Source organism: Balaenoptera borealis, assembly GCF_965194805.1.
Source record: "Balaenoptera borealis genome assembly, chromosome: 14".
Taxonomy (NCBI): domain Eukaryota; kingdom Metazoa; phylum Chordata; class Mammalia; order Artiodactyla; family Balaenopteridae; genus Balaenoptera; species Balaenoptera borealis.
Window position 1 is genome coordinate 39937573 of NC_138875.1, and position 26598 is coordinate 39964170.

General features: G+C 35.5%; 1 protein-coding gene across 11 annotated transcripts in view; it reads right to left on the bottom strand.

Annotated features, from left to right (window-relative positions):
* KIAA1328 overlaps positions 1-26598 on the bottom strand; it is a 382354-nt gene that overhangs the window by 344905 nt on the left and 10851 nt on the right. For 9 of the 11 annotated variants that reach the window (XM_082354295.1, XM_082354286.1, XM_082354294.1 and 6 more), the window contains one exon: positions 23382-23476. The exons of the other annotated variants lie outside the window; for them this stretch is intronic. In XM_082354295.1, coding sequence (XP_082210421.1) covers positions 23382-23476 — 95 coding nt within the window. The remainder of the gene's footprint in view (positions 1-23381; positions 23477-26598) is intronic. 11 annotated transcript variants of the gene reach the window in all.

The following is a 26598-nucleotide window of genomic DNA, read 5'->3' on the forward strand; positions in this document are numbered from 1 at the left end:
TATCTAGGCCCAGATGGTTTCACTGGAAAATTCTATTAAATATTTAAAGAAGAACTAACACCAATTTTATACAATTTCTTCCGGAAAACAGAAAAGGAGAGAATACTTCCTAACTCATTTTATAAGGATGGTACTAAAACCAGACTAAGGCAATAAAAAAAGAGAAAACTACTGTCTAATACCTCTCACAAACTTTGATGTAAAAATTCCAAACAGGGAATCCCTGGCAGTCCAGTGGTTAGGACTCACTGCTTTCACTGCTGGGGCCCAGATTTGATCCCTGGTTGGGGAATTAAGATCCCGCAAGATGCGTGGCGTGGCCAAAAAATAAATAAATAAAAAAGTAAAATAAAAAAATTAAAATTCTAAACAAAATACTAGAAAAGCAAGTCCAGCAATGTAGAAAAACAATTATAACAAGTGAGATTTATTACAGGTATGTAAGACATGTCCAACATTTAAAAATCAATTAACATAACCCACCAAATCAATAGCTAAAGAAAACTCATATGATATCGAGGTAGAAAAATGTATTTTACAAAACCTTGCATGGAATCATAACAAAAACTCAGCATAGGGAGAAAGTTCCTCAAATTTAAAAAGAGTATCTACAAAAACTCTACAGCTAACATCATACTTGATGATAGACTGAATGCTTTCCACATAAAATCAAGAACATAGTAAACATATCCTCTCTCAACACTCCTATTCACATAGCACTGGGAGTCCTAGCCAGGACCATAAGATAAGAAATAAAAAGCATACACATTCAAAAGAAAGTAATAAAACCGTCCCTATCTGCAAATGACATAATTGTCATTGCCCCAAAGAATCAACAGTAAAACCTCTAGAACTAGTAAGTGAGTTCAGCAAGGCTCCAAGGAATCAAGATAAACACACAAATTTCAATCACATTTCAAATAGCAAACAAACATGAAACGACAAATGTGAAAACCAAAATTTAAAACACAATACATTTATAATTGCTCCAAAGAAAATTAAATACTTAGATATAAATGTGAGAAAACACGTACAGGATTTATATCCTGAAAATTATAAAATGCTGATGAAAGAAATCAAATAGCTAAATAAATGGAGAGTCTTGCTATATTCATAGACTGGAAGACTCAACAGAGTAAAGATGTCAATTCTTCCCAAAACTGATCTATAGCTTTAATGTAATAGCTATTTAAATACCAGCAAAGTTTTTTTAATAGACATTGAAAATCTTCTAAAGTTATCATGGAAAGGCACAGGACTAGAAGAGCTACAATAATTTTGAAAAAGAATAAAATGGGAGGAATCATTCTATCCAATATTAAGGCTTACTACATAGCTACAGCAATTAAGACAGTTGGCAGAAGGATAGACATAGATCAATGGATTAGAAAAGAGAACTGAGAAAGAGACATATGCAAGTATGTCCAACTGATGAGAAAGAGACATATGCAAATATGTCCAACTGATTTCTGACAAAAGTATAAAAAAGATTTCAACAAATGGCGCTGGAGCAATTGAACACAGCAGGCAAAATAAAAGGAACCTCAACCTAAACCTCACACCTTATACAAAAATTATTGCAAAATGGATCATGCACTTAATACAAAACATAAAACTATAAAACTTTTAGAAAAAAATAGGAGAAAATCTTCCAGGTACTAAGGCTAGGCAAAGAGTTCTTAGACTTGACAATAAAAGCATGGTCCGTAAAAGGAAAAAACTGATAAACTGGACCTAGTTAAAATTAAAAACATTTGCTCTATGAAAGACCCTACAAAAGTGATGAAAAGACAACCTACAGACTAGGAAGAAGTATTTGCAAATTACATATCCAACAAAGGCTCTATATATAGGACATATGAAGAACTCTCAAAATTCATCAATAAAAAAACCCAAATATTACACAGGAAATGGGCAAAAAGGATGAACAGACATTTCTCTGAAGAAGATGGCAAATAAGCACATGAAGCAATGTCCAACATCAATATCCATTAGAAAAATGCAAATTAAAACCACAATTAGATAACACTAAATAGCTATCAGAATGGCTACAATACAAAATAATTATAACAAACGTTGGCAAGAATGCAGAGGATGTAGATCTCTCTTGCATTGTTGGTGGGAATGTAAAATGGTAAACCCTCCTTGAAAATAGTTCAGCAGTTTCTGACAAAACTATACATGCATTTATGACACAATATTCCAAGGAAATGAAAATGTTATGTTCACACAAAAATCTATACATTGAATAATCATAGCCGTTTCATTTCTAACAGTCAAAAGCTGAAAACAATCCTTTAACAGGTGAATGGTTAAATAAAATGTAGTACACCCATACCATGGAATACTATTCAGCAATAAAAAGAACAAACTATTGATACATTCAACAACTTGAACGGATCTAAAAAGAACTATGTTGAGTGGGGAAAAAAGCCAGTATCAAAAGGTTACATACTATATGATTCCATTTATGTAACATTCTTGAAATGACAAAATTATAGAGATGGAGAGTGGATCAGTGGTTGCTAGCGATTAGGGAAGGAGAAAGCAGTACAAAGGAAAATAGCTATCTTTATAAAAGGACAGTATGAGTGACTCTTGTAACAAAATTGCTTTGTATCTTGACTGTGGTGATGGTACACAAATCTACACATGTGATAAAACTGCACAGAACTAAATATACACACAAATAAGTACATGTGAAATCTATACAAGGTTGATGAATTCTATCAATATCAATTTTCTGGTTGTGATATTATTGCACTACAGTTAATAAAAATGCTACCATTGGTGAAAACTGGATAAAGGGGACATGGACTATCTCTCTGTATTATTTCTTACCATTGCAGATGACTCTATAATTACCTCAAAACAAACAGTGTTCTTTTTTTAAAATGTACCACCGTGCTACTCCATGTTTATTTCTGTGAGTCCTGGATTAGAATAAAATAAAATGTCCATGAGTCTGGTAGTGATAAAAATAAATAACAAAATAAATACTGAAATAAATAAGCAAGTAAACAGGACAAAAGGGATAGCTCATCCTTAAACAAGAATTCCAATTAATAAATGTAAAAAAAATAAGGGAAATATAAAGTACCATTACAATATCACAGTTATAGTGGTTACAGGCAAGCTCCTTTGATGGATGCTTATAGTAGAGGGTAAAGTTTCAGAAAAAACAGTGTATTTGAATAGTCCCCAGGAACCTCTTCCAAAATATTCCTTAATTAACTTTTTTTAAAATTTATTTTTATTTTTTTATACAGCAGGTTCTCATTAGTCATCAATTTTAGACATATCAGTATATACATGTCAATCCCAATCGCCCAATTCATCACACCACAACCCCCACCCCCACACTGCTTACCCCCCTTGGTGTCCATACGTTTGTTCTCTACATCTGTGTCTCAATTTCTGCCCTGAAAACCGGTTCATCTGTACCATTTTTCTAGGTTCCAAATATACGCGTCAATATACGATATTTCATTTTCTCTTTCTGACTTACTTCACTCTGTATGACAATCTCTAGATCCATCCACGTCTCAACAAATGACCCAATTTCATTCCTTTTTATGGCTGAGGAATATTCCATTGTATATATATACCACTTCTTTATCCATCCGCCTGTCGATGGGCATTTAGGTTGCTTTCATGACCTGGCTATTGTAAATAGTGCCGCAACGAACATTGCAGTGCAAGTGTCTTTCTGAATTATGGTTTTCTCTGGGTATATGCCCAGTAGTGGGATTCCTGGATCATATGGTAATTCTATTTTTAGTTTTTTAGGGAACCTCCATACTGTTCTCCATAGTGGCTGTACCAATTTACATTCCCACCAACAGTGCAGTATATTCCCTTTTCTCCACACCCTCTCCAGCACTTGTTGTTTGTAGATTTTCTGATGAAGCCCATTCTAACTGGTGTGAGGTGATACCTCATTGTAGTTTTGATTTGCATTTCTCTAATAATTAGTGATGTAGAGCAGCTTTTCATGTTCTTCTTGGTCATCTGTATGTCTTCTTTGGAGAAATGTCTATTTAGGTCTTCTGCCTATTTTTGGATTGGGTTGTTTCTTTTTCTAATATTGAGCTGCATGAGCTCTTTATATACATTGGAGATTAATCCTTTGTCTGTTGATTCGTTTGCAAATATTTTCTCCCATTCTGAGGGTTGTCTTTTTTGTCTTGTTTGTAGTTTCCTTTGCTTTGTAAAAGCTTTTACGTTTCATTAGGTCACATTTGTTTATTTTTGTTTTTATTTCCATTACTCGAGAAGGAGGGTCAAAAAACATCTTGCTGTGATCTATGTCAAAGAGTGTCCTGTCTATGTTTTCCTCTAAGAGTTTTACAGTATCCGGTCTTCCATTTAGTCTCGAATCCACATTGAGTTTACTTTTGTGTATGGTGTTAGGGAGTGTTCTAATTTCATTCTTTGACATGTAGCTGTCCAGTTTTCCCAGCACCACTTTATGAAGAGACTGTCTTTTCTCCATTGTATATCCTTGCCTCCTTTGTCATAGATTAGTTGACCATAGGTGCGTGGGATTATCTCTGGGCTTTCTAACTTGCTCCATTGATCTATGTTTCTGTTTTTGTGCCAGGACCATATTGTCTTGATTACTGTAGCTTTGTAGTACAGTCTGAGGTCAGGGAGTCTGATTCCCCCAGTTCCGTTATTTTCCTTCAAGACCGCTTTGGCTATTCAGAGTCTCTTGTGTCTCCATACAAATTTTAAGATTTTTTGTTCTACTTCCATAAAAAATGCCATTGGTAATTTGATAGGGATTGCATTGAATCTGTAGATTGCTTTGCGTAGTATAGTCATTTTCACAATATTGATTCTTCCAATCCAAGAACATGGTATATCTCTCTATCTGTTGTTATCATCTTTAATTTCTTTCATCAGTGTCTTATAGTTTTCTGCATACAGGTCTTTTGTTTCCCTAGGTGGGTGAATTCCTAGGTATTTTATTCTTTTTGTTGCAGTGGTAAATGGGAGTGTTTCCTTAATTTCGCTTTCAGATATTTCATCTTTAGTGTATAGGAATGGAAGAGATTTCTGCGCATTAATTTTGTATCCTGCAACTTTACCAAATTCATTGATTAGCTCCAGTAGTTTTCTGGTAGCATCTTTAGGATTCTCTATGTAGAGTATCATGTCATCTGCAAACAGTGACAGCTTTACTTCTTCATTTCCAATTTGTATTCCTTTTATTTCTTTTTCTTCTCTGATTGCCATGGCTAGGACTTCCAAAACTATGTTGAGTAATAGTGGCAAGAGTGGACATCTTTGTCTTGTTCCTGATCTTAGAGGAAATGGTTTCAGTTTTTCAGCATTGAGAACGACGTTGGCTGTGGGTTTGTCATATATGGCCTTTATTATGTGGAGGTAGTTTCCCTCTATGCCCACTTTCTGGAGAGTTTTTATCATAAATGAGTGTTGAATTTTGTCAAAAGCTTTTTCTGCATCTATTGAGATGATCATATGGTTTTTATTCTTCAGTTTGTTAATATGCTGTATCACATTGATTAATTTGCATATATTGAAGAATCCTTGCATCTCTGGGATAAATCCCACTTGATCATGGTGTATGATCCTTTTAATGTGCTCTTGGATCCTGTTTGCTAGTATTTTGTTGAGGATTTTTGCATCTATATTCATCAGTGATATTGGTCTGTAATTTTCTTTTTTTGTAGTATCTTTTTCTGGTTTTGGTATCAGGGAGATGGTGGCCTCATAGAATGAGTTTTGCAGTGTTCCTTCCTGTGTAATTTTTTGGAGGAGTTTGAGAAGGATGCGTGTTGACTCCTCTCTAAATGTTTCTTAGAATTCATCTGTGAAGCCATCTGGTCCTGGACTTTGGTTTGTTGGAAGATTTTTAATCACAGTTTCAATTTCATTACTTGTGATTGGTCTGTTCATATTTTCTATTTCTTCCTGGTTCAGTCTTGGAAGGTTATACCTTTCTAAGAATTTGTCCATTTCTTCCAGGTTGTCCATTTTATTGGCATAGAGTTGCTTGTAGTAGTCTCTTAGGATGCTTTGTATTTCTGCAATGTCTGTTGTAACTTCTCCTTTTCCATTTCTAATTTTATTGATTTGAGTCCTCTCCTTCTTTTTCTTGATGAGTCTGGCTAATGGTTTATCAATTTGTTTATCTTCTCAAAGCACCAGCTTTTAGTTTTATTGATCTTTGCTACTGTTTTCTTTGTTCCTATTTCATTTTTTTCTGCTGTGATCTTTATGATTTCTTTCCTTCTGCTAACTTTGGGTTTTGTTTGTTCTTCTTTCTCTAGTTCCTTTAGGTGTAAGGTTAGATTGTATATTTGAGATTTTTCTTGTTTCTTGAGGTAGGCTTGTATCACTGTAAACTTCCCTCTTAGAACTGCTTTTGCTGCATCCCATAGGTTTTGGATTGTCGTGTTTTCATTGTCATTTGTGTCTAGGTATTTTTTGATTTCCTCTTTGATTTCTTCAGTGATCTCTAAGTTATTTAGCAACGTATTGTGTAGCCTCCATGTGTTTGTGTTTTTACGTTTTTTTTCCTATAATTCATTTCTAATCTCATAGTGTTGTGGTCAGAAAAGATGCCTGATACGATTTCAATTTTCTAAAATTTACTGAGGCTTGATTTGTGACCCAAGATGTGATCTATCCTGGAGAATGTTCCCCGTGCACTTGAGAATAAAGTGTAATCTGCTGTTTTTGGATGGAATGTCCTATGAATATCAATTAAATCTATCTGGTCTACTGTGTCATTTAAAGCTTGTGTTTCCTTATTAATTTTCATTTTGGATGATCTGTCCATTGGTGTAAGTGAGGTGTTAAAGTTCCCCACTATTATTGTGTTACTGTCGATTTCCTCTTTTATAGCTGTTAGCAGTTGCCTAATGTATTGAGGTGCTCCTGTGTTGGGTGCATATATATTTATAATTGTTATATCTTCTTGGATTGATCCCTTGATTATTACGTAGTATCCTTCCTAGTCTCTTGTAACATTCTTTATTTTAAAGTCTATTTTATCTGATATGAGTATTGCTACTCCAGCTTTCTTTTGATTTCCATTTGCATGGGATATCTTTTTCCATCCCCTCACTTTCAGTCTGTATGTGTCCCTAGGCCTGAAGTGGGTCTCTTGTAGACAGCATATATATGGGTCTTGTTTTTGTATCCATTCAGCAAGCCTGTGTCTTTTGGTTAATCCATTCACGTTTAAGGTAATTATCGATATGTATGTTCCTATGACCATTTTCTTAATTGTTTTGGGTTTGCTTTTGTAGGTCCTTTCTTCTCTTGTGTTTCCCACTTAGACATGTTCCTTTAGCACTCGTTGTAGAGCTGGTTTGGTGGTGCTGAATTCTCTTACTTTTGCTTGTCTGTAATGCTTCTGATTTCTCCATCGAATGTGAATGAGATCCTTGCCAGGTAGAGTAATCTTGGTTGTAGATTCTTCCCTTTCATCACTTTAAGTATATCATGCCACTCCCTTCTGGCTTGTAGAGTTTCTGCTGAGAAATCAGCTGTTAACCTTATGGGAGTTCTCTTGTATGTTGTCTTTTTTTCCTTGCTGCTTTCAATAATTTTTCTTTGTCTTTAATTTTTGACCATTTGATTACTATGTGTCTCGGTGTGTTTCTCCTTGGGTTTATCCTGTATGGGACTCTCTGCGCTTCCTGGACTTGGGTGGCTATTTCCTTTCCCATGTTAGGGAAGTTTTCATCTATAATCTCTTCAAATATTTCCTCTTGTCCTTTCTGTCTCTCTTCTCCTTCTGGGACCCCTATAATGCGAATGTTGTTGCTTTTAATGTTGTCCCAGAGGTCTCTTAAGCTGTCTTCATTTCTTTTTATTCTTTTTTCTTTATTCTGTTCTGTGGCAGTGAATTCCACCATTCTGTCTTCCATGTCACTTACGCGTTCTTCTGCCTCAGTTATTCTGCTATTAACTCCTTCTAGTCTAGTTTTCATTTCAGTTATTGTATTGTTCATGTCTGTTTGCTTGTTCTTTAATTCTTGTAGGTCTTTGTTAAACATTTCTTGCATCTTCTCGATCTTTGTCTCCAATCTTTTTCTGAGGTCCTGGATCATCTTCACTCTCATTATTCTGAATTCTTTTTCTGGAAGGTTGCCTATCTCCACTTCATTTGGTTGTTTTTCTGGGGTTTTATCTTGTTCCTTCATCTGGTACATAGCCCTCTGCCTTTTCATCTTGTCTATCTTTCTATGAATGTGGTTTTTGTTCCACAGGCTGCAGGATTGTAGTTCTTCTTGCTTCTTCTGTCTGCCCTCTGGTGCTCGTTAATTAACTTTTGAGGAGTGAAACCTTAGTACACTCTACATCAACCAAGTTAACCACAGTTAAAACCACCAATAATGACATATCAACATCACATACCCCCAGTACAACATATCATAATGCAACACAATCATGAGAAAAAAGCATATTGAAAAAAATACTGGGATTTCCCTGGTGGCGCAGTGGTTGAGATTCCGTCTGCCAATACGGGGACACAGGTTCAAGCCCTGGTCCGGGAAGATCCCACATGCCACGGAGCAGGTAAGCCTGTGAGCCACAACTACTGAGACTGTGCTCCAGAGCCCGTGAGCCATAACCACTGAGCCCGCGTTCCACAACTATTAAACCCACGTGCCACATCTAATGAAGCCTGCACGCCTAGAGCCCGTGCTCCGCAACAAGAGAAGCCACCACAATGAGTAGCCCACACACTGCAACAAAGACCCAACTCAGCCAAAAATAATCACATCAATAAAGTAATTAATTAAAAAAAAAATACTACAAAATACCTGATCAGTATTCTTCAAAGTGTCAAAGTCATGGAAGGCAAGGAAAGACTAAGGAAATGCCACAAATGGGAGGAGGTTAAGGAAACATGAAAACTGAATACAAAGGTGATAGTGGAATAGAAAAAAATTATTAGTGGAAAAACTGGTAAAATATGAATATACTCTGTAGTTAATTAGTACTAATGTACCAATGTTAATTTTTGATAACTAAACTATGGTTATTCAGGATGTTATGTTTGGAGAAAGCTATATGAAAGGTATCCAAACCCTCCATACTATTAATTTTTTAATTAATTAATTAATTAATTTATTATTTATTTTTGGCTGCGTTGGGTCTTTGTTGCTTCGTGTGGGCTTTCTCTTGTTGCGGCGAGTGGGGACTACTCTTATTTGCAGTGCACGGGCTTCTCACTGTGGTGGCTTCTCCTGTTGTGGAGCATGGGCTCTAGGCGTGCGCGGGCTTCAGTAGTTGTGGCACACAGGCTCAGTAGTTGTGGCTCGTGGGCTCTAGAGTGCAGGCTCAGTAGTTGTGGTGCATGGGCTTAGTTGCTCCACGGCATGTGGGATCTTCCCAGACCAGGGCTCGAACCCATGTTCCCTGCATTGGCAGGCGGATTCTTAACCATTGCGCCACCAGGGAAGTCACCCATACTATTAATTTTTAGGAGCTTTATTGAGATAAGAGCTTTATTGAGATATAATTTACATACAGTAAGTTTCACTCAGAGTGTACAATTCCCTGACTTTTCGTATATTTACAGAGTTCTGCAACCATCACCATCATCTAATTTTAAAACATTTTTATCCTCTCAAAAGGAAACCTTATATTCATTAACAATTACTCCCAAATCCTCATTCCCCCAATAATGTACTATTTTTTGCAACTTTTCTGTAACCCTAAAAAATAATACAAAAAAGTAATGATTATATTACATTGAATTAAAATGTATATAGAGAAGAAATTACGATATACTATATAATGGCACACAGGAGGGAAAATGAAGCTCATGTGATCAAGAGTTCTTAAATCGCTTAGGAGGGCTAAAACTACCAGTTAATATTAGACTGCTATTAGTCAAGGATGCATGTTACAAATATCCAGGGTGACCAGAGGTTCACTTAACAGGAAAATGCAAACTATAACTGAGTACAACTAATAACCATAGGATCAGATATATAAGGCAAAAATTGACAAAACTAAGAAGTAAAATGCACAAGTCTTTAACCACAGTGTGACCTCATTTTACCTTAATAACCATATTAAAGGCCCTCTTTTCAATTCTAGTTATACCCTAAAGTACTGGGGGTTAGCATTTCAACATACGAATTTGGGGGGGGGTCACAATGCAGTACATAACAAGCACACAATGTATAAAGATGTAATTGGTGACAAAAACAAAATAAAGACTGGGGAATGCAGCTGTACAGTTTTTTTGTACCACTGAAGATAAGTTAGTATGAAATCAAATTAGATTATTATAAAATTTAGGAAGTTAACTGTAATCCCCAGGTTAGCCACTAAGAAGATAACGAAAAATTTTACCAAAAAAGAATCAGGGAGCTAGTGAAAATCTCTCTCTCTCTCTCTCTCTCTCTCTCTCTCTCTCTCTCTCACACACACACACACACACACACACACACACCAAACAGAAAAGATAGTACTGTTAAAGTAACTGAGGAACAAGAAATGTCTTTTTTCATCTGTATATTTTACATAAACTCTTGCTGTTTTATATACAGGCATACCTTGTTTTATTGCACTTCATTTTTTTGCACTTTGCAGATATTGCATTTTTACAAATTTGAAGGTTTGTGCAACCCTGTGTTGAGCAACTCCACAGGCACTACTTTTCCAACAACATCTGCTCACTTTGTGTCTCTACATCACATTTTGGTATTTCCTGCCATATTTCAAACTTTTCCACTATTATTAAATTTTTTATGGTGATGTGTGATCAGTGATCTTTGCTATTACCATTGTAATTGTTATGGAGTGCCATGAACCACACTCATATAAAACAGTGAACTTAATCAATAAATGTTGTGTGTGTTCTGACTGTTCCATCAACTGGCCATTCCCCTGTCTCTCCCTCTCTTTGGCGCTCCCTATTCCCTGAGACACTACAATATTGAAATTAGGCCAATTTATAACTGTACAATGACCTCTAAGGGTTCATGTGAAAGGAAGAGTCACACATCTCTCACTTCAAATCAAAAGCTAGAAGTAATTAAGCTTAGTGAAGAATGCATGTCAAAAGCCAAGATAGGCCAAAAGGTAGGGCTCTTGCACCAAACAGTTAGCCAAGTTGTGAATGGAAAGAAAAGGTTCTTGAAAGAAATTAAAAGTGTTACTCCAGTGAACACTCCAGTAAAGCCATTTCCATAACATAAAAGTGCAAGGTTAGCAGCAAGTACTGATGCAGAAGCTGTAGCAAGTTATCCAGACCTAGCTAAGATAATTAATGAAGGTTGCTACACTAAACAACAGATTTTCAATGGAGATGAAACAGCCTTCTATTGGGAAAAGATGCTACTTAGGATTTTCATAGCTACAGAGGAGAAGTCAATACCTGGCTTCAAAGCTTCAAAGGACAGTTTGACTCTCTTGTTATAGGCTAATGCAGCTGGTGACTTGAAGTTGAAGCCACTGCTCATTTACCATTCTGAAAATCCTAGGGCCGTTAAGAATTATGCTAAATCTACTCTGCCTGCACTCTATAAGTGGAACAACAAAGCCTGAATGACAGCACATCTGTTTACAACATGGTTTACTGAATACTTTAAGCCCACTGTTGAGACCTACTACTGCTCAGAAAAAGATTCCTTTCAAAATATTACTGCTCATTGACAATGAGACTGGTCATGTAGGAGCTCTGATGGAGATGTACAAAGATTAATGTTGTTTTCATGCCTGCTAACACAACATCCATTCTGCAGCAAGGAGTCATTTCAATTTCCAAGTCTTACTATTTAAAAAATACATTTTGTAAGCTGCCATAGACAGTGATTCCTCTAATGGATCTGGGCAAAGTAAACTGAAAACCTTCTGGAAAGTATTCACTATTCTAGATGCCATTAAGAACATTTGTGATATATGGGAAGAGGTTAAAATATCAACATTAACAGCAGTTTGGAAGAAGTTGATGCCAACCCTCATGGATGACTTTGAGGGGTTCAAGACTTCAGTAAAGGAAGTAACTGCAGATGTGGTAGAAACAGCAAGAGAACTAGAATTAGAAAAGTAGCCAAAGATGTGACTTAATTGCTACAATTTCATGATAACTTTCATGGAAAAAGAGTTGCTTCTTACGAATAAGCAAAGAAAGTGGTTTCTTGAGATGGAATATACTCCTGGTAAAGATACTATGAAGATTGTTGAAATAACAACAAAGAACTTAGAATATTACATAAACTTAGTTGATAAAGCAGAAGAGGGTTTGAGAAGATTGGCTCCAACTTTGAAAGAAGTTCTACTGTGGGTAAAATGCTGTCAAACAGCATTGCATGCTACAGAGAAATCGCTAGTAAAAGGAAAAGTCAACTGATATAGCAAACTTCATTGTTGTCTTACTTTAAGAATTGTCACATACACCCCAACCTTCAAGAACCACCGTCCTGCAGTCAGCAGGCATCAACACTGTGGTATGGTCCTCCACCAGCAAAAAGATCATGACTTGCTGAAAGCTCAGATGATGGTAAGTACTTTTTAACAATAAAGTATTTTTAAATTAAGGTATGTACATTGGTTTTTTTTTAGACGTAATGTTACTGCACACTTAACAGACTACAGTATAGTGTAAATATAACCTTTACATGTACTGGGAAACCAACAGGTTTGTGTGACTCACTTTACTGTGATACTCACTTTACTGTGATGGTTTAGAACCTGCAATATGTCTGAGGTATACCTGCATATAAAATATATATATATATATACACACACACACACATATATGCACATATACATGTGTACATATATATGTGTATAAATGTATACACACACACACCCATATGTGTAAAGCAAAATGGTACTTCCTTACAGAAATTACTTTAAATGTAAATGGATTACATCCACCAAATGAAAAAAAGAGGTTGGCAAAATGGATTAAAAAAAAACCCCACAGTCCAACTATATGTTGCCTGCAAGAGACTCACTTTAAATTAAAAGACAGAAAGGTTGAAAGCTAAAATATGGTAAAAAGATATTTCATGCAAATACCATGCAAATAGTAACCAAAACAGAACTGGGTTGGCTTTTTACTAACATCACCCAAAATAAACCTTAAAACAAAAAATGTTACAAGAAAAAGAGACAGATGTCATAGATTTATAAATGGGTCAATTCCCTAAGGATATGTAAAAATTATAAAAGTAAACACGTTACACATCAGAGACCCAAAATATATAAAGAAAACATGAACATAATTGAAGAGAAACGTAGACAGTTCTACAATAATAGTTGGAGACCTCAATAATCTACTTTCAATGAATAGAACATCTAGATGAAATATCATCAATACGAACAGAGAGGATTTGAACAACACTATAAACCAACTAGATCTAAAAGACATATATAGAACACTCTACCAAGCAACAGTTGAAGCAACATTTGTTTCAAGTGCACATGGAGCATTCTCCAGAATAAATTATATGTTAGGTCACAAACAAATCTCAATCTCACAAACAAAGCACAAACAAATCTCAAACAAATCTCAATACAGTTAAACAGGAGTGAACGAATACAAAGTATCTTCTCCAAATGCAAATCAAAACTACAATGATATATCATCTCACACCAGTCAGAATGGCCATCATCAAAAAATCTACAAACAATAAATGCTGGAGACGGTGTGGAGAAAAGGGAACCCTCTTGCACTGTTGGTGGGAATGTAAACTGATACAGCCACTATGGAGAACAGTATGGAGGTTCCTTAAAAAATTGAAAATAGAACTACCATACGACCCAGCAATCCCACTACTGGGCATATACCCTGAGAAAACCAGAATTCAAAAAGAGTCATGTACCAAAATGTTCATTGCAGCCCTATTTACAATAGCCAGGATATGGAAGCAACCTAAGTGTCCATCAACAGATGAATGGATAAAGAAGATGTGGCACATATATACAATGGAATATTACTCAGCCATAAAAAGGAACGAAACTGAGTTATTTGTAGTGAGGTGGATGGACCTAGAGACTGTCATACAGAGTGAAGTAAGTCAGAAAGAGAAAAACAAATACCGTATGCTAACACATATATATGGGATCTAAAAAAAGAAAAAAAAATGGTCAGAAGAACCTAGTGGCAAGATGGGAATAAAGATGCAGACCTACTAGAGAATGGACTTGAGGATACGGGGAGGGGGAAGGGTAAGCTGGGACAAAGTGAGAGAGTGGAATGGACATATATACACTACCAAACGTAAAATAGATAGCTAGTGGGAAGCAGCCGCATAGCACAGGGAGATCAGCTCGGTGCTTTGTGACCACCTAGAGGGGTGGGATAGGGAGAGTGGGAGGGAGGGAGATGCAAGAGGGAAGAGATATGGGGACAAATGTATATGTATAACTGATTCACTTTGTTATAAAGCAGAAACTAACACACCATTGTAAAGCAATTATACTCTAATAAAGATGTTAAAAAAAAATGTATCTTCTCCAGTACAATAAAATAAAGCTAAAAATCAAGGGAAAGAAGAGTGGAAATTCATAAATATATGGAAATTAAAAACACACTCAACAAATGGGTAAAAGAAAAAAATCATAAGGAAAATTAGAAAGTACTTTGAGATGAAATGAAAATGAAAATAAAACATACCAAAACCTATAGGGTACAGCAAAAGCAGTGCCCAGAGGGTATTTATAGCTGTAAATGCCTACATTAAAAAAGAAGAGAGATTTAAGGACTTCTCTGGTGGTCCAGGGGTTAAGACTCAGCGCTCCCAATGCAGGGAACACAGGTTCGATCCCTGGTGGGGGAACTAAGATCCTGCATGCTGTGAGCCATGGTCAAATAAAATAAAATTTAAAAAAAAAAGAAATTAAAATAAAGAAGAGAGATTTAAAGTCGGTAACTTAACTTTACACCTTAAGGACTAGAAACTCGAACCCAAAAGTAGCAAAAGGAAGAAAATAATAAAGATTAGAGGAAAGATGAATGAAATAGAAAATAGAAAAACAATATAGAGAATATACAAAACCAAAAGCTGGTTCTTTGAAAAGATTAACAAAATTTAAAATTCTTTAGCTAGACTGATAAATGAGAGATGATGTAATAAATAAAATCAGAAATGAAAGTGGGCACATTACTACTAACTATACAGAAATAAAAAGGATTGTAAGAAAATAGTTCATACAATTATATGTCAACAAATTGGATAACCAAGATGTAGTGAACATATTCCTAGAAATACAAAAATTACCAAAACTGACTCAAGAACAAATGGAAAATCTGAACAGATCTATAACAAGTAAAAGAGATTGAAACAGTTATCAAAAACCACTCAATAAAGACAAGCCAAGGACCAGATGACTTCACGGATGAATTCCACAAAATATTTAAAGAAGAATTAACACCAATACTTCTCAAACTCTTCCGAAGAACATAAGGAGAGAGAATACTTCCTAACTCATACTATAAGGCCAGCATTACCTGATATCTAAGCCAGACAAAGACACTATGAGAAAACTACAGACCAATATCCCTTATGAATATAGATTCAAAAATCCTCAAAAATGCCAGCAAACCAAATCCAAAAACATATTAAAAGGATTATACAACATGATCAATTGGTATTTATCCCAGTAATACAAGAATTGTTCAACATAAGAAAATCAATTGAAACACCATATTTAATACAAAAAAGGAAACAAACAAACAAAAAAGTTATGATCATATCAGTTGATACAGAGAAAGCTTTTGACAAAATCTAAAACACTCAAACTAGGAACAGAAGGAACCTTCCTTAACATGATAAAGGGCATTTATGAAAAAAACACAGCTAACATTTTATCCCACTGATGAAAAACTGAAACCTTTCCCACAAGATAAGGATGCCTGCTTCCACCACTCCATTCAATAAGTTTCATTCAGGCTCGAAACTTCAAGCCAGAGTACTTAAACAGGAAAAAGAAACAAGAGGCATCCAAACTGGAAAGGAGGAAGTAAAACTATCTCTATTTTCAGATGACACAATCCTATATATATAGACAATCCATAGAGAATGCACAAAAAAATTATTTGAACTAATTAATAAACAAATTTAACAGAGTTTCATACAACATACAAAAATATTTCGGGGACTTCCCTGGTGGCGAAGTGGTTAAGAATCCGCCTGCCAATGCAGGGGACACGGGTTCGAGCCCTGGTCCGGGAAGATCCCACATGCCACGGAGCAACTAAGCCCGTGCGCCACAAAGACTGAGCCTGTGCTCTAGAGCCTGCGAGCCACAACTACTGAGCCCACGTGCTGCAACTACTGAAGCCCACCTGCCTAGAGCCCGTGTTCCGCAACAAGAGAAGGTACCACAATGAGAAGCCCATGCACCACAACAAAGAGTAGCCCCCGTTGGACGCAACCAGAGAAAACCCGCGAGCAGCAACAAAGACCCAACGCAGCCAAAAATAAATAAATAAATAAATTATTTTTAAAAAAATCTTTCGTATTTCTATACAGCAGCAATGAACAATCTGACAAGAATATTAATCAAACAGTTCTAAGAGTATCAAAAAGAAGAAAACACTTGGAAATACCCAAGGAAGTGAAAGACTTGTACACTGAAAACTATAAAACTCAAAGAAATTAAAGAAGACCTAAATACTGAAAGATATTTCATGTCTGTGGATTGGAAGACTTAATACTGTTAACATGGCAATACTCCTCAAAGCAATCTATAGATTCAATGTGATCCTATCAAAATCTCAACTGCCTTTTTGCAGAAATGTAAAAGCTGATCCTAAAATTCATACAGAATCGCAAGGGACCAAGAATAGCTGAAACAATCTTGAAAAGGAAGAAGAAAGTTGTAGGATTTGTATTTTATGTTCTCTACAAAGTTAACACTAATCAAAACAGTGTTGGGGACTTCCCTGGTGGCACAGTGGTGAAGACTCTGGGCTCCCAATGCAGGGGGCCTGGGTTTGATCCCTGGTCAGGGAACTAGATCCCACATGCAGGCCGCAAGTAAGGAGTCAGTGAGCTGCAACTAAAGAGCCCACCAGCTGCAACCAAATAAATAAATAAATATTTTTTTTAAAAAAACCAAAAAACAGTGTTGCATGGGCATTAGAATGGACATGAGGATCAATGGAAAAGAACTGAGAGTCCAGAAATAAAGCCATACACCTCTGGTCAATCATTTTTTGACAATGGTGCTAAGACCACTAAATGGGAAAACAATGGTCTCTTCAACAAATGGGACAAATGGATTTCCACATGCAAAAGAATTAAGTTGAACCACTACCTCTCACCATACACAAAAATTAAACCAAAATGAACCAAAGACCTGAATAAAGAGCTAGAAAACATAGGGTTAAATCTTCATGATCTTTAATATGGCAGTAGTTTCTTAGATATGTTACCAAAAGCACAATCAACAGGAGAAAAATTAGAAAATTTAGACTTCATCAATAGTAAAATCTTTTATGCTTCAAAGGACACAAGAAAGTGAAAAAACAACTTACATAATGACAGATTATATTTGTAAATCATGTATCTTTTAATGGTCTAAAATCTAGAATATGTAAAACTATTACAACAACAACAACAAGACAAACAACCCAATTAAAAAATGGGCAAAGGACTTGAATAGACATTTCTCCAAAGAAGACTTACAAATGTTGACATCATTAGCCACTAGGAAAATGACAATCAAAACCACAAATAAGATAACACTTCATACTTACTAGGATGGCTATTATCAAAAAAATGAAATACAACAGGTGTTGGTGAGGATATAGAAACATTGGAATCCCTGTACATTGTTAGGGGGAATATAAAGTGGTTCAGCTGCTGTGGAAACGATTGGTAGCTCCCCAAAAAGTTCAACATAGAATAACCTAAGACCTAGTAATTCCACTCCTGGGTATATAGCCAAAATAACTGAAACAGGTGTTCAAACAAAAACTTGCAAATGAATATTCATAGCAGCACTACTCGCAATAGTCAAAAGGTAGAAACCCAAATGTCTATAAACGAATGAATGGAGAAACAAAATGTGATGTATTCACACAATGGGGTATTTTTAAGCCGACCTTGAAAACATTATGCTAAGTGAAAGAAATCAAACACAAGAGGCCACATACTGTATGATTCCAGTTAAACGAAATATCGAGAGTCAGCAAATCAATACAGACAGAAAACTGATTAGCTATTGTCAGGGGTTAGGTGGAAAGGGAGAATGGGCAGCAACTGCTTAATGGGTACAGTTTCCTTTGGGGTGAAAATGTTCTGGAACTTAAAAGTGGTGGTTATGCAAAACTGTGAGTGTACTAAATGTCACGAGGGGTCAGTTGTATGTTATATGTATTTTACCACATTATGGTAAAAAACACAATGATTTGACTTATATATATATAAGGTACTAGAATAGTAAAATTCGCAGACAGAGAAAGTAGAATGGTGACTGTCAGGGGCTGGCAAAGGGAGGGATGGGGAGCTTTAATGGGCACAGAGTTTTAGTTTTGCAAGATGAAAAGGGTTCTGGAGACTGGCTGAACAACAACGTGAATACATTTAATACAACTGAACTGTAGACTTAAAAACTGGTTAAAATGGTAAAATTTAAGTTATGTGTATTTTACCATAATTAAAACATAAAGTTAAAAAAATACATAGGGGGCTTCCCTGGTGGCGCAGTGGTTGAGAATCTGCCTGCCAATGCAGGGGACACGGGTTCGAGCCCTGGTCTGGGAAGATCCCACATGCCGCGGAGCAACTGGGCCCATGAGCCACAACTACTGAGCCTGCGCATCTGGAGCCTATGCTCCGCAACAAGAGAGGCCGCGACAGTGAGAGGCCCGCGCACCGTGATGAAGAGTGGCCCCCGCTCGCCACAACTAAAGAAAGCCCTCGCGCAGAAACGAAGACCCAACACAGCCAAAAATTAATTAATTAATTAATTAATTTAAAAAAAATACATAATGACATTTCATGAAAACTACAAGCATTTCTCATGTTACAAAAATCTCTAATAAAATATTAGCAAATCAAACTCAGTAATAGATTAAAAACAAAACCAAAAACCACCATGACTAAATGAGGCTTAGGCCAGGAAGGCAAGGTAAACTAAGCATTCAAAAACCAATCAACGTATTTTACCAGAGTATAACAGAGAAAAAACATATTATCAGCACAGTAAATGAAGAAAAATCATTTGACAAAATTCTACTCCTATTTATGACTAAAAAAAAAAAAAAAAAAAAAAAAAAAACCTCCCCAAACTAGGGACAAAAATAAATATCTTCAACCTGATAAAGAACATCTACAAAAAACCTATAGCTTACATTGTGCTTAATAGTTAAAGATTTAAGATAAGAAAAAGAAGGCAAAGATGTCCACTCTCATCACTTTCATTCAACATTGTCCTGCAGGTTCTAGCCAATGCCAAAGGGCAAGAAAAAGAAACAAAGAATCTATAGATTATAAAGAAGAAATAAAACTGTTTTTATCTGTAGATGACATAACCCTGTATGTGGAAAATCGAAAGTACTCTGGCAAAAAAAACTACTATAACAAGTGAATTTTAAGAAGTTGATGGATACCAAGTCAATATTAAAATCAATTCTGCTTTTTTAAAATTAGAAATGAAATAAAATTTAAAATTAAGTGTACAGTATAATATAAAATTAAAATTACACCATTTATAATAGTATCAAAAACCATAAAATACTTAAGGATAAATACAACAAAATATGAGCATATTTTACACCCTGTACCCCTGAAAACTACAAATCATGCAGAGAAAAATGAAAGAAAATCTAAAAAAAATAATGGAGAGATATGACATATTCATAGATTGGAAGACTCAGTGCATGCCAATTTTCCTCACTTTGATCTGTAAATTCAATATACCCCAAACAAAATTCCAGGGGGCAATGTTCTTTTAGGAATTAATAAGCTGACTCTAAAATTTAGTGGAATGCAAAGGACCTCAAAGAGACAAAACAATTTTCAAAAAGAACAAAAAATCAACAGGATTTACCTGATTTCAAGACTTACTATAAAATGACAGTAATCAAGTTAGTATGGTATTGGCATCAGGGCAACATATAGGTCAATGGAATGAAATAAAGTGCCCAGAAATAGGCCATGCATATATGGTCAACTGATTTTTGACAAGGAGGCGGAGGTTAATTCTGCAGAAAAGATATAGTCTTTTCTAACATAGGAAAAAATCTTTGCTACTGTGGGATGGGCAAGATTTCTTAGATGGAACACTAAAAACATGAACCATAAAAGAAAAAACTGATGAAGTGAAGTTCATCAAAATAAAAAAAAATTTGCTTTTCAAAAGAAAATATTAAGAGCATTAAAAGCAAGCTGCAGGTTGGGAGGAAAAAACAAATATTTGAAAACTTACATCTAGAATATACAAAGAACTCTAATACTTCAATGTCAAGAAGGAAGGGGGTGATTGAAAAAAAAAAAAAAAAACAACAGGCAAAAGATTTGAACAGACACTTAACAAAAGACTGGCCAATGATCACATTAATCATTGGGGAAACACAAATTCATTCCACAAAGAGATATCACTATACTCATGAGAATGGTCAAAATGTAAAGAAATGACAATACCAAGAGTTATTGAATATGCAGAATGATGGAACTCTCATAAGTTCCAAGTGGGAGTATGAAATAGCACAACTACATTGGGAAACAGTTTGGCAGTTTTTTTATAAAGTTAAATATACACTTAACATATAACTGAGTAATTCCACTCCTAAGTATTTACAGAAGAAAAATAAAACATCATAGCCACACAAAGACTTGTACATGAATGTTATAGAGTAGCACCATTCATAAAAGGTAAATACTGGAACAACCCAAATGTCCATTAATAGATGAACAGATAAACAAATTAAGGTACAGGCATACAATGGAATACTACTCAATGATAAGAAATGCATTACTCCTATACACAACAAATTTAAAAAAGTCTCAAAAACACTACGCTCTGAAATAAATCAGATACAAAAGGACAAATATTATATGATTCCACTTATATGAGGTATCTAGAATAGCCAAATTCATGAAGCACATAGAATAGTGGTTACCAGGGAATAGGCAGCGGGGAGAGTGAGGAGTTATTGTTTAACGGGGACAGAGTTTCAGCGATGAAAAAGTTCTGGGAATGGATGGCAGAAACGGTCACATAGCAACACGAATGTACTTAATATCACTGAACTGTACACTTAAAAATGGTTAAGATGGTAAATTTTATGTTATGTATATTTTATCACACATCAAAAATCATTTTGCTGAGGGAAAAAAGCCAGACAGAAAAAAGTACATACTATTGGGCCATTTATACTGGTGTGTCAGAACATACAAAAATAAGCAGTAATAATAGAAATCACATTAATGGCTGTCTGGAATGGAGGCTAGAGGAGGGGACTGACTGTAAAAGTTCTCAATGTAACTTTTTGGAGTAATCATACATTTGTCAAAACTCAGTGAAATATACAATTAAAACGGGTACGTATTATCGTATATAAATTGCACTTCCATACATTATATTTTAAAATAAATGAATAAGTTTGAGGAGGGAATGAAATGCAACAGAGTAGAAAACAGTATTATAGATATTACAGACTCTTTTCTAGGAATGAGGTTATGTTGTAGTACAAAGAAGGTAGTAGCTAGAGGGAAACATCTGGTCAAAGGAGTATGTACTTTATTTCTCAAGGTGAAAGAGAAATGACTGTATTTAATGCCAACAGGAAACCAGTTATTTGAAATCAGGTTGAAAATTCAGAGGTAAAAGAACATGAAGGCTAGAAATATTTTGTTGCCAGTGTTTGAGGTACATGGAATTCTATCTCTACTTTCCCACTTGCACAAAACTGTCTTGAAGAAAAAAAAAAAAAAAACGGTTTGGCAACTATAAGTAGAAAAACATAGACTGAAATATCCAGCAGAGGAAACGTAGCATATTCAAGGAACCTAGAATACATTATTCCCATATACCTGCATGTTAATAGTTAATATAGTAATAACAGGGGTTTTTAGCAGTGAAATTTGTACTAATATTAACCTTGTATTAACACAATGACCTTCTACCAAGAATTGAGCACTTTGCTAGAAAGCAGAAGTTTACTGAAACCAAAACAACATACTCTAAGATGTCAAGTACTCTCTAAGCCTGGTAGCTGAAAATGTATCAGTCAGGACAATAATGGCAATTCAGGACCAGTATATATGAAGTCAAACTAATTGTAATTGCTTTAAGGACATCCACATCCATCTTCGTGGTAAAAAGCCTTGTGAGATGATCATAAATTAAATGTTTAACCATTAAATGTTTTCCCAATACAAAAAACACTACTTGAGATCATGAAAATTCTACTTCAGGGAACAGAACAGTCAAAGAATTCTAGTGAAAGAGGTTACTGCTTATCTCAGGTGGCATATCACATTCAGACTAAGGCATGTAGTTTGAAATCTCATACCTTGTAACCTAAGCCCCCAAAACATCACTGATTTTTGTCATCTTTTATACCTGTGATTCTATGATTTAATAAGGTAATTTTTAACTTCGGTCTTTCTAGAAAAGCCTCTACAAACATTCTTTTAAGGTCTCAAAATGAAACACTTCATGTAGTTATCTTTAATTAAAAATACAGAAAGAAGAAAAAGACCTACTATTTCCAAACATGCAATTCAATGATAAAAATAAATACAATTTTATCAATTTTTAGGTATGGCCTTCCCCTAAACTTAACTTTTATAATTTATATTAATACATTCCTCTATAGGCATCTTCATCTATTATTTAAGACCCCAAAACTTGACATGTATATTAACAAAAAAATTATACAAAGTAAATATGCTTCATACACATCATTAATAAACTGGAATAGTACATCCAAACAGCTAAGAACTCTCATTCTTAAAATTTAAAATCCCTTATTTGAAAGTATCAGAAGTTAGCAAAATGACAACTAGTATTCTTGTGAAAGATGACAATAAAATGAATGTTCTTTTCTGTTTCAGATACTAAAGCAAAACCAAAGTGTTATGCCTCTGATTACAATATTAACCTACATCAATAGCAGAGCTAAGTTTCAAAATGTTCCCTCTTGATAAATGACTGCTGCAGATATTTCCATGAAACAATTTGGGAAATTAAATAAACCAGAAAACATAAATTGGAGAGTGTTTCTTTTCCATTTTACGTTTTTTTCTACTTTTCTTTTTGGCACCACAGAATACCTTTTTTTCTAAAAGCCACTGCTCCCATAAGATCAATGACACAATAACACAATGACATCAGAACATATTTGTAATTTTCTATTTTCAAAAAAACCACTGTCTCTCATATAGTAATGCATTTCATATAAGGTTTTGTCTCACCTGGCCAGTTCTTTAATTAAGTTTGCAATGCGTCTTTTGTCTTCAAGACATAAATCCTTCAATGATGCACTCTTTATTCCTCCCCTGCAGAAATTCTTTAAAAAAAAAAAAAATCCTTCTGATCAACTTTCACAAAAAACAATTTTTAAGACTTTTTGATAAATTTCTTAAAATAAGCACAGTAGATGAAATTTCTTGGATCTCTTTTATATGGTAGAACACTATTTACCCATTTCATTTAAACCTACTGTGAAGTCAACACAGGCTAAGGAACTATCTGTCCACCAGGGGACATCTGAAATTTACACAGAAAAGCACACAGAAAGAACGCTTAGGCAGAAATGTGCCTGCTTAAGTGTTAGGGAGTATTAAGGAAACAACTTTCCCTTGGTGAATGTCACAGAAACAAACACCTAATGGAAGATACTGAGAACCTTTCCTACAACATAGCCCCATGGCTGCTTAAAGGTATACTAAGGCTGGCAGCAGAAGCACCAGTTCTAAGCTCTCAATATATCCAAAGGTTCATTCCAAAGAGTATTAGACCAAAGAGTAATAGATAACATTATACCTAGTATTATTAGGAATATTCTAAGTATTTTATACTTACCCATTTAATTTTCACAACGTTATTAGGTAGGTATTATTCCTATTCTACAAGGAGGTCACATATCTTGCCTAGGAATATAGCAGTTAGGTAGCAAAATCAAGACTCAAGCATTGATTCCAGAGTCTATGTTCTTACCCACTGTATTATCCTATCTCTTGTGCTATAAAAAGTTCTCCTAGTACTTGAACATCAAAAGGGGGCTTTAAAGCCATGAAACCTAGGGATTCACAAGGGAACTGGAGGTAACATGTAAAAGGAACATGTTAAAAAAAAAAAAAAAGAATCCTTGGCATTTGAGTAACCACAAAGTCGGTTAGTCCAATTACTTCAGGTGGCCAGGAATAATCCAATACCCCTAAAATGAATCCTGGAATTACTGCTACCCAAATATGGAAAAGACAGGGGAGAAAAAGGAAATGGGAAAGAGGATATGGTAAAAAAAAAAAAAAAATTAAATGGATTTGGTTTTAGATTTTAGATATGGTCAATTTAAGATGCCAGGAGGATATTCATGTGGAAATGTTTAGTCAGGAAGTTAGAAATGTGGGTCTGGCTCTCAAGGCAGAGTTTTAAAGATTTAAAGTTCAGCCATATGTTATTATTGATAATGTTTAGATTTTTATTATTTTCTTTATACTTTTCTATGTTTTAAAATTTTCCTTAAAGTTAAGAAAAAAATATTAGTTTTTAAAAGTCATCTCCTAACCCAAGAAAATAAATTAAAATTGGTTTTTGAAAAGACAAGAGGAGAATCAGAAGCATACGACATTGTGGGAGAAAAAGTTTCAAGAAGAATATGGGGTTAATGGTGCTGATGATCAAAAAAGTTAAACAGAATATAAAAAGAAGTCACTGGATTTGGCAATGTGAAAAATTGCTGAAAACCCTTTAAAAGAAATTTCAGTAAACAAACAAGAGAAACCCTTGCACACAGGCAAGAACTTCGGCAGCATTGTGTTTAGGCAAAAACCTGAAAACACAAATGTTTGTCAACCAGAGTTAAACTGTGGTATATTTATACAATGGAATTCTGTAGCTACTGGTTGTTACGCTGTTGACATTCATCTTCAAACCCATCCCCAATGCTCTGTTTTGTGATGCTGAGGCTGAGGCTCTGGAAACTTCATTTCTTCTTTGCCACAACGTTCTGTTAAACTCTGCCAACAGGAAGAACTAGAGGCTCTTAGAGGAAGAAAGGACACATTCCTTTCTCTTTGCTTCCTGTTTCTGTCAGTGCCACCCCTGTCAGAGATCTTTACCCTGGCAAGAACAGCTGATTCCAGTTGGTAATTCTTCCAGCCCTCGTAGAACCAGCCTTTATCATGTCTGCTTGGAGACAGCAATACCAGTCAGGCTGGTTTCCCATCATCGGAGGTCAAAGTTCCAGCTCTAAGTGGCTCCCCCTCCAAGCTTCTAGGTTTTAATAATTCCAACTTGTTCTATCTGATTTCCCAGCCCTAAAGATGGTGGTTGTTTCTCGCAGTTACTACCTACACGATAACTTAGTGTGCCCTTTTTGCTTTTCAGTTCTCCAGCACCAATTTAACAAGTCTTTAAATTAAATACTCTCAGTTAAAATAACTGACTAAACCCTGACTGAAATATCAGTGAAAGGAAATGAAATATAACTATATGCAACATAAATAAATCTCAGGAACATAATGTTGAACAAAAAAGCAAATCACACAATACGAGATCATTTATATAAAGTTTGAAATATATATAAAACTAAACATTGTTTAAAAAATAAATACATGTTTAGACCATATAGGACAGGGGTTGGTAAACTACGACTGCAAGCCAAATCTGGCCCAAAGCTTGTTTTTGTAAAAAAGGTTTATTAAAACACAGCCATGGGGGACTTCCCTGGTGGCGCAGTGGTTAAGAATCTGCCTGCCCATGCAGGGGACGTGGGTTCAAGCCCTGGTGCGAGAAGATCCCACATGCTGTGGAGCAACTAAGCCCGTGCACCACAACTACTGAGCCCACGTGCCACAACTACCGAAGCCTGAGCGCCTAGAGCCCATGCTTCACGACAAGAGAAGCCACCGCAGTTAAGAAGCCCACGCACCACAGCAAAGAGTAGCCCCCACTTGCCGCAACTAGAGAAAGCCCGCGTGAGGCAACAAAGACCCAGCACAGCCAAAAATAAATACATTAATTAATTAAAAACAAAACAAACACCGTCATGCACATTCTCTTATACATTGACATACATATGGCTTTTTCCACACTATAGTGGCAGACTTAGATAATTAAGACAGAAACCATGTGTCTCACAGAGGCTAAATATTTTCCATCTGGCCCTTTACAGAAAAAGTTTGCCAACCCCTGATATAGAAAAACAAAAGAATGACAAACACAAAATTCAGGATAGAGATTACCAAAAAAGACGCTATGCTATAATAAGGGAAGGATACATCTCTACAGACAGACACTGCCTCAGACTGCAAGGAAGTCTGAGGCTCTTCCTAGTCAATCTTTCTTTCTTTCTCCTCTCACAGTTGCCAGACTTGTGAAATTTTAAGTCTCTCCTTGAATTACAATAGCATCATGGCAATTCAATGGGGAAAAGAATGGTCCTCTTAATAAATGATACTGGACCAA